Source organism: Eutrema salsugineum, unplaced genomic scaffold (genome assembly GCF_000478725.1).
Source record: "Eutrema salsugineum unplaced genomic scaffold, Eutsalg1_0 scaffold_20, whole genome shotgun sequence".
In the NCBI taxonomy this organism is placed as follows: Eukaryota; Viridiplantae; Streptophyta; class Magnoliopsida; order Brassicales; family Brassicaceae; genus Eutrema; species Eutrema salsugineum.
Window position 1 is genome coordinate 511376 of NW_006256828.1, and position 9849 is coordinate 521224.

The following is a 9849-nucleotide window of genomic DNA, read 5'->3' on the forward strand; positions in this document are numbered from 1 at the left end:
ATGAGAGATACCTTGAGTAGAGAGGAATGGTCGTAGACCAATGTATTCACCCCCATTATCAGTATATAGAGTCCTCAATTTGGTTTGAAATTGATTTTCAACCAAATTTTTGAACGTGAGATAAACATTGTAAACTTGAGAGTTTTGTTTTAAAGGATACAGCCATGTATATCTAGTGAAATGGTCAACAAAAATGATGTAGTATTTAAAACCATCTATAGAAATCATAGGTGAAGACCAAACATCTGAAAATACTATATCAAGCGGTTGAGAAGAAGTCAAGGTTGATTTTGAAAACGGTAACTTGTGCATTTTATTAATAGAGCAAGCAGAGCATGGCTGTGCCATTAAAACATTTGAAGAGACAGGTAAATGAAATTGAGAAACTAGTTTTTGAAGAATAGATAAAGAAGGGTGTCCTAAACGAGAATGCCAGTCGGACAAGCTAGCTTTAACGGTGGAAGCAAATGCAAGAGAGGGTGGTTTGGAGGAGGTTAACTTAGGCCACTCATAAGTACCATCTTTAGGTTTGCCTTCCAGACTCAGAGCCCCCGTTTGAAGATCCCGGACCTGAAAATACGTTGGTGTAAAAGTGACAGCAACACCATTAGTCTTACATAATTGAAAAACTGAGATTAGATTTTTGTCCAAGGATGGAACACACAAAACATTGTTTAAATGAAAAGGGCGTGTGTAAGAAGGAAGAAAAATAAAACCAGAGTGTGTAATTGGTAATGCAGAACCATCACCAAGAAGCACATCGTCACCCCCACCATATGGATTATGCGAAGCGAGATTACCCAGGTCAGCCGTCATGTGATGTGAGGCACCGGAGTCGACAAGCCATGTGGAGGAATCAGAGAGCATAGCGGCATTGGCACGAGGCTGCCATGTCTGAAATGATGGTGGTTGCTGCCACGGCACGAAGTTGGACTGTTGAGGCGGTAACTGCGGTTGCCATGACTGATTTGAGGAAGAACCTCTGACCATGCGAAACTCGGGACAAAACTTGGCACTGTGGCCTTGCACACCACACGCTTGACATTTTCCAAGATATGGTTTGTTAAACCGATGCTGTGGATTGTTGGTGTGATTGGTGTTCCGATGTTGGTTGTAATTTGGTGTGTGCTGCTGTTGACGAGGGCGAGTGTCTGTGGCGTTGGCTACCACAGGACCAACGGAGGGAGAATCGGCGCAGAGGAGCATAGCTTCACGGTTGACCAAGCGTTCATAGAGTTCTGTGAAAGAGATCACAGTGTCGCGGCCATGAATAGCATCTATCTCAGGTTTGTATTCTTCACCAAGTCCAGAAAGGACATCTTCTAAAAAATCTTCAGGATCCATCGGCTTGCCAAGCAGAACAAGATCATCTGCTTTAGCTTTCATCATGCGAAGGTACTCACTGATCGATTTGGTTCCTTTAGGAGTCGTTTTGATGTGATGGCGCAGTTGACGGAGGAGTCCGCGTGTGGGATTTCCAAAAGCGGTGACAAGACAATCCCAAACTTCCTTCGTCGTCGTCGCGGCGGTGACCAGGGGTTGAACAGATTGAGAGATCGTACCAATGATTGCACTGTAGAGGAGTCGATCTTGACGTCTCCACGGGGCATAGAGCGGATTTGCAGTAGACGTACCATTGACGGTCGTCGTTGGAGCTGGAACATCTGGAGAATGAACTGTTGGAGTTCATGTCCTTCTAGCAGAGCACGAATCTGACGACACCACATGAGATAATTTTGATTGGTAAGCTTGATAACACTTGACATGTTCACCGACAGCAAAGTGCTTTGGGGATCTTGGGTATTGAACACAGATGTGCGTTCAGCAGTGGAATCAGAAGCCATGGATAAAGAAAATTTGCAGAAAAAGCAAGAGATGCAGAGAATATGTGACGAGAAGAAGAAATAAAGACAGAGAAAAGAGGCGGCGGAAGAGAAAAGAGAAGAAAACTAGGTCAAGACCTATGGTGCTCTGATACCATATTGAACTTATGGTAATCAATGATTTTATTCATGAGTAGTGCTCTGCTTATATACACACAGAGGGAGATCTCTTTACAAGGAATGAATATACAAAAGTAATTACAGGATCAATTAGAGGAGCTGTCTAATAGTTATTCCATCGAACAACCTCTACCGACTCTGTCTGACTTATATAAGAGAAAATGAAACTTTGTCTTCGAGTGTCTTTGCAAGAGAGAAAGAAAAAAGAATCTAATTCTGAAGTAAACGCCAGTCAGTTTCTCAATTCTCAGTCATATCCATCAAATCTGAACAGTCTGTCTTTAATCAAAATATGGCTACATGTTTTTTATCTCATGCAAAAACATAGTTCAGAATAGTCTGTCCATTTCAACATATACCGCAGAGAGATTTTTACGGTAACTTTGGAGTTCAAAAATTTTTTAATTTATATTTTTATCTATATATATAAATATATCAAATATATAATAAAAATAATAAAGTATTTTCAAAAGAAATTTTGAAAGTGCCATTTTTATTAATTCCATTTTCAAAACTACCACCAACCAAATCAACCAGATTTGGTTTAGGGTTTTATTGCTAAGTTTTTTTCTTAAGTTTTTTTATTTGGGGTAGATTCTTATAGAAACTAAGATCTTAAAATAAAGAAAATCGGACTTAAATTTTAGTGTTCCGTCTGTGCTAGGCATACTGCATGGATTCATGTAGTTTTTGCGATTTATGATTTGGATGACTTGAAATGCTTAGTCGCAATAGAAGCATACGATTTAATTTCTTTAGAGAAAATATGGCAAGCTGATTTGCTTGGATAATTAGTTTTTTTTAACAATACATAGTAGTTTGCCATTAGCCTCGATGAATTTATTTTCTTTAAAATTTATTAAAGTTTGGCAAAACCTGATATAATAGGTGAGAATTACGCGCAAACGTAAAAGTCACTTTTGGGTGATGGCCAAACCTAATACGTTCTTATGTAATTATAAGGGTGTTTATAAATTTGCTTACAAAACTTATTAAGTTTTATTAAGATATTAAATTAGGATCTCCTTGATATATGTGTATAAAAGTAAAAAAGTGTTCTAAAATAAAATAAAAAATACTAAAGTAAGATAAATAGTCTAGTTTTCATCAAAATCTATTAAAAAAAAATTCTCATTTCTCAAAAAAAAAAAAAAAAATCTCATTTCTCCAAGCACCTGTTAGGAGCGCGCCAAGTCGTGTTCTCCACATGTTTCGACAAAGACATATACTTTCTCCAATCATCAAGACTAAGATTCAGATCATGAATCTTCTTCTCCGTACCAAGACAACAATTACCATGCATTGTGCAAATCAAGTTTATGTCTTTGCTCGGCTGACAAAATCCACAAACGTAGACCGTATCAAAGAATCTAATTTGGACCCCAATCTCGGATATAATAGGATCGTGCTTGATTTTGTTGAACACATCTTGATCGTGTGACCGTCGATACCTCAAGCGAGATTTGTACCAGAATTTGTAAAACTCAATGCTTCGATTGTTGGATTTCACATATAAGAACCCTCCATTGGCCCAATTATCAAAACCGGAAGGATTTCCAAAGAATTTATCACATGCCATTTGAAAATCTCCATCTGGATATAGCCGAGGAAATGGATCTCTAAGCCACATTACATCTGCGTCCTAGGTTTACAAAAACATACACAAGAATTGTCTATAAGTCATTAGTTCTATATCTTGAACAAAATAAATAAAGGTATATATGAAGAATCAAGACCATAGATTGATACCGTAAATATGAAGTTAAAACCCATTTCGAGAACTTGCATAAGAAGCTCGATTCTGCGCCACATCATCCTGACATAATCAAGAGTGTTGTAAGCTTTATCGCCAGAGAAATCAGTGTCTGAGGTTTCAAGGTAATAGCAATTAAGAAGAAGTTGTGAGCATCGTTCTAACGCCTTGAGATCCAAGCAAACCACAACTACATGTTTCAGAAGCTGTTGTGTTCCTTGTCCAATACGAAAACTCTCTAAGAAGAGATCAAATATGTTTTTTGGCTCTGCCCAAGCTTGATTCAGTGTCGTTATAATCACTGTATTGTTCTTAGTCGATGCATTCTCTAAAATCTCCCTGAAAGTATTATTTGGTTTTGTCTGAAATAACAACAAGATTAAAGTAGACTTAAAACCATTAAAATGTAACTCAACTACACTCATTAAAATGTTACGCAGGTAGACTAATCGATTAATAAAGTAATAGTGTTAGTTTTGATTTAATACTAATTAAACAAGTTTAATCAGCACTACTGGATTTCACATTCGCAAATGGCGTTAAAGAAGTGAATATTTTACTAATTTATTAGTTTTTTAAAGAGTGATATCAAAGACGACATAGACAGAAGAAAAATGATGGGGGCAAAAATAAATATTAGTGGGTGCTATTAATGGAAACAGATATGAATACTGATAAGAGCTTACGGGTTCTGGAGAAATTTCTGATGATTTAAGATCTGGCAATGGTGGAGATGGAGAAGCAAGAAGAGAGGTGAGACCGTTGACGACATCAAGTCGTTGCAGAGGATAAGCTGTTTTGTATAAAACCAGACCTGAAACAGTCATAACAATAAACAGAATAAAAATTCTTGTTACTTCTTTTTCTCCGATCACAAATCTTGAATCCAGAAACTTCCTACAAGAAGATGAAGAACTCATTTTTTTGTTCTTCTTCTCTTTTGGAATTGCTTCTTCTTCATTTTTCGCTTAGCTCTTCGTTTTTGTGGGTTATAAAAGGCAAAAAAGTCAACTTTAGTATTCTTGCAATTACAGCAATATGCATTACACTTTATTGTGGTTATATAAAATTTAACCACAAATTTATATAAAATTTGTGGTTAAAAGTGTTGACATTCTCTTATTAACTCTCTTTAAGAACACTCAGGTTTGTTTCTTTTCTCTTTTCTGTTTTAGATTTTTTTGTTTCTCTTAAACTCTTTCTTCATTCATCGATTTTTTTTAACCATACATGAGAATATCATTGTTCTCTGCATCTTTTACACACCCACTTGCACATACATATAGTGCATCTCTCCTAACCATACTAGCTCTCATCACTACACTCACCTTACCCTGACACCTAGGTCATTATACATTAGCCACACTACTTCCATTTAGACTCTAACTAATCCTTAGGACCTTTGACCACTTAACTATTATTACACCTACTTTTGCTACTAAGACTTAGACTTAGACACATACACACTCGAGATTTCTTTCTTCGGCTGATACAAATTTGCAGCCCATTTCCTTCTAACACGAGGCCCATCTTGTTCTCCATAGTTGACTTTTCTTCTGGTTGACTAGTTCTGCTTCTTCTTCTTCTTCTTCGACATTTCTCTCTTCTTCTTCTTAGTTCTTCATCATCATCTTAAGCTTTTTCTCTTCTTTTTCTTTTGCAGGGTCACTCAAAGGGTCATCTCTCAACAAAAAGACTGATTTCGAAAGCTAATACACGTGAAAGAATCTTGTATTGTGATTTTTTTATCCACAATCTTGTATTGTTATTATACAATGAATCAGTTATAATATTTTGATTAATCTTTAATGTATATATATATATATATGTTTTGGTAAGTTTTTACTTATAATTGTCAGAATGAAATGATTAAGATGTAAATATGCATATATATGAAACATGATAGCAATTGAAATGTTAAATGAAAGATAACCTTTTGGAATAACTTAATCTGACACATCATAAACATTAAAAATCATCATAAATTAATATTTATCATCTTCAACTAAACAATGGAGTACAATTTCAACCAAAAAAAAAATTAAACAATACAAAGGGAAAAACTAAAAATATTTATGCTTTTGAACTATATTTTTATCTATATATAAATGTTTCAAAAATATAATAAAAATAAATGATAGTATTTTCAATAGATTTGTTGAGGAGTGCCATTTTTAGCAATTCTATGATCAAAACTACCATCAACCAAAAAATGTATTTTAAAAATGTATCTCATGTGATATTGGTTGTATTTACAATTTTTTTTTTCTTGAATAACTTAGTTCATAGTACTTCAGCCATTTATAAAATAGAGAAGCTGGTTCTCGATCCTCGCTATATTGGTAATCCTTAGGAATTTAGTAGAGGATCGAGTAGTGTATTTATAAAATAGAGAAGCTTAGTAAAGAAGCTTTCCATGAATTTATTTATCTTCGGTAATCCTTAGGCATTTAGTAAATGTAGAACATACCGTTGTTTAATTGTTCTTTACTAAATCCACATAAATAGAGGGTAGTATGAAAAAAAACTTAACGTGAAATTTCCAACAATGTAGTTCACTTTTTTTAAGAACACGAAAGCCGAAATCGTCATGTCCTAATTTACAATGGACTCTAAAAAATAATCATTATTATTCTGAATTGTATACAGTTTAATTATCAAGTCTTGGTTCTTCAGAACATATAAATGATGCCATGGTGTATCTGAATCTACTTGACAAAGAACAATATGTCCTTAATCGATTTTAGTACGACGCCAATTGCAAATATATATATTTTGTGTCAACAACATCTATAACCGATATTTGTATTCTTTGGTTTACGCTTGTAACGAGTCAATGAGTCTGTTATGTTACTCAGCTTGATAAACAAAAAAAAAAAAAAAATACAGCAAATCAGATCTCAGCGATCAGAGGAAAACTATAAAACAATTGCAGACATAGGCATTTGACACTAACTGACATCCTTGATCCCATTGTTCAATACTAAGTTCACAACAAGACTTAACCAATATATTCTCCTAATCAACCCCTTGCTCTCTTGATTTTATTAGACTGTATTGTAGCTCCTGACACTTAACCTGATCAAAAAAATTCGTTTGTCAGAGCCAAAGGATAAACATTTGATAGAGAGTCTGATTGACACAAACTTACCAGTAAAATTCCATTGCTTTTCATTTGCTGCCGGCATTTGATAAAAAAAAACTTTGACCGGTGATTGCAATAGCTAAATCAGCTCTCAGAAAGCAAGCGGTCAAGCTCATCAAACCCATCACCTTCATCATGTGCAACATCTTTCACAAGTTTCTGTGTCGTATCAAGAGAATCAAGCTTTGTTTTTTCATAAAATGAGAGTTTTTGCGAATCCCATTCCTCTTTCAGTTTCTCCACTCTCTCTCCCATCAACTCTTTCTCTTCCGCTATGTGCTTTATGTCCTCAATCTCCACTATTTCTCCTGCGCCTTAAAAGATTACCAAACAATCGATATAAACATAATGAATCATGATGGTACCACAAGAAAATATTACTACACACATGCCTATAATCTTACAGAGGTCGAAATCAAATAAACTAAACACTCTTGCTGTATAAGAATATAAGATGGGAGGCAAATAGCATCAATGGTAAAAAAATATGGCATACCTTTGATTGCGCGCTTCTTGGCCTCTGCATATTCTATAGACATTTTATGTAGGGAACTCAGATCAACTTCATTACCCTGATAAGCACAAAAGCAACAAGAATGGGACAATATAGGTATAACTTAGTGTAGAGAAAATAATCAAAATGTTGGACATATACATCTGTATAATCTTTTGTCTTTTATCTTAGGGAAAGAGCAACAGCGATCTTCAAATGTGCAAATCTCTGAAATGTGAATTCTTAAAAGATTAAATATCTCGTACTCACCATATCCAGATGAATAAATTGCTCAATCTCGGTGTTAGAGTTTAATCTGTTCATATCAAGATGAGAATCATATCACTAAAAAGATTATTTCAAATTACGATTTTGTTAGTCCTCCGAAATAAAAAAAAATTAGGGACAAAATGACATACTTTTCATATGCACAACGCACAAGTGCATTCTGTAGCTCGGTTGATTGATTGAGTTTCTCGGTTACAGACGCTTCATCAACTTCCACAGCTCCGTATATGAACACGTTTTTATCAAGCAGTTGTTTTGCCACAGCAGTAGCTATCTCTACACCTTTATCTTTTGCCTCAACTATAAGATCCCTAAGTTTCCCAAGCTCTTCTGCAAGATGAGAGCCGTACAAGTCAATAATGATTCTAGCGATGAGGAGACCTTTCAAAGTAATTGCTTTCAGTAAGAGCATAAAATAATACAAACAAACAGTCGAAATCAGCTAAACCTCAATCACAGTAGCTTTCACATTTTAGGTTTGAAGAAAGAAACTAGTGAAAAATATAGATCAAATCGTTATGTACCCATTATTAAACTCACCAAAACAACCAAAGGTAAACACTGACGAAGTGAGGTATAGATTCTGAACTTGGGTTTAAAAGGTTGGGTCTCATGAAGGCAATAGAGACAGTAAAGACCTCCAAGTCTTCGTGAAAAAGAATCTCCAGTATTAACCATGTGACCTGTAGACATAAGGATGGCTTGTGAGCTTAGCTAAGAAAACAAGCACAATGTGACGAAGAAAATTTTATGTATAGGGCCCAACTTACCGATGGTATGAGCATATAGTGACTGCATGAAAAAGGCTAAGCTGGTGTTACGATTGGCTTCATATATATAAGAAAACTTTCGGGATAGCCACACCCTCTTCATTTCAGCGAACGTTGTCAAATCACCCTGAAAATAAAACCAGAGACTTAAAAAATTGAAGGCTTGAAAACAAATTTGAAATGAAAACTGAAATAACTAACGAAGATGGTGAAACATAAATAAAAGTCTGTACCTCCACAAACTCGTCTATGAGTTCATCGATATCTCTCTTGAACAGAGAAAGATTTATTCCTGACATGCACAAAAAAGTTTATGAGATTAATTTCCAAGAACAGAATAAATATCCATTCTAGGAGAGAATGGAACCAATGACTCCATAGTTCTCGTAACATTCCCAAAAAGACAATCATCAAGATCATCCATCGATGTGTTCATATTAGAGCCTCTTCCATTCAAAGGAAAGATTCAAAATGGGGCTAAAAATCCTACAAAGATGGTTCAGTGTTTGACATCTAACCTGAAGCATGAGACTTCTTCTTCCTTTGCGGCTTTCCATTCACGAGAACTAGCTTCCGGTTCAGTATGGTTTCGCTTTCCTTTTTGCTAAAATGTATAAAAAAAGAGTTGGTTTAATACATTCAATTGAAAACCCTTTACAAAAAAAAAGAAGAGAAAGAAGATAATGAATGCACCTAAAGAATATATCTGCTGCAATATTTATACTAGTTTGTCACAAACTTTAGATACAAAACAGACTAGGTAAGCTATTCATACAACATGGTTAACATAGAAATTCGACCTGAACCTGAGAGATATCACTCAAAATATGCACAATACCATCAGAAACTTCACTGATATCCCAAATTTTACAAGTGAATTAACAGAATCCTAACTTAATAATCTAATTACAAAGAAACAAAGAAACAAAAGAAAGGAGAGAGATTCATAACAATGAAGGAAACAAAAAAGGTAACCCAACTTTAAGGATCAGTTCTCGCAACCAAATCAGATGTTGATGCAACCCATAATTACAATTCACAGAACAAAACATAAATCAGCAAAGAAATCAAAACTTTTAGAAAATTTGAGAAAGCCATTACTCGCTGGTGAATTCAGAGACGCATTCCTGCATGGTCTCTTTGGCATCTTTGGCAATTTTGCCATTGGCAGGTAAACCCCTCTTCATGATACGGCTTATGTTAACGATGGGAAGAAACCTATCTTGCTCACGAACATTCGACGACCTCGGGCTCTGATCTCCGCCGCTTTCATGGCGGAAATCGGAAGAATTAAAGACGAAACCAGAAAATGGAGGAAGTGAGATGAGATTACTAAGTAATTTGAAAAAAAAGAGCGGGATTAGAGGTTTAAGAGTTTTATCGCCGTTCGGCGATGG

At 35.3% G+C, this 9849-nt stretch overlaps 2 protein-coding genes across 2 annotated transcripts; both read right to left on the bottom strand.

Annotated features, from left to right (window-relative positions):
- Window positions 1-3162: 3162 nt before the first annotated feature.
- On the bottom strand, window positions 3163-4676 carry LOC18016110 (uncharacterized protein At4g15970). Its single transcript, XM_006398054.2, has 3 exons — window positions 4443-4676; window positions 3753-4118; window positions 3163-3645 (listed from the first exon to the last, which is right to left on the bottom strand). The coding sequence occupies exons 1-3, from the start codon at window positions 4674-4676 to the stop codon at window positions 3163-3165; spliced, it is 1083 nt and encodes a 360-aa protein (XP_006398117.1).
- A 1876-nt stretch (window positions 4677-6552) lies between these two features.
- Window positions 6553-9849, bottom strand: LOC18016111. The gene is made up of 10 exons (XM_024155281.1): window positions 9554-9849; window positions 8971-9056; window positions 8686-8744; window positions 8453-8579; window positions 8249-8365; window positions 7814-8012; window positions 7665-7710; window positions 7398-7473; window positions 6908-7209; window positions 6553-6834 (listed from the first exon to the last, which is right to left on the bottom strand). The coding sequence occupies exons 1-9, from the start codon at window positions 9637-9639 to the stop codon at window positions 6986-6988; spliced, it is 1020 nt and encodes a 339-aa protein (XP_024011049.1). The 5' UTR covers window positions 9640-9849; the 3' UTR covers window positions 6553-6834; window positions 6908-6985.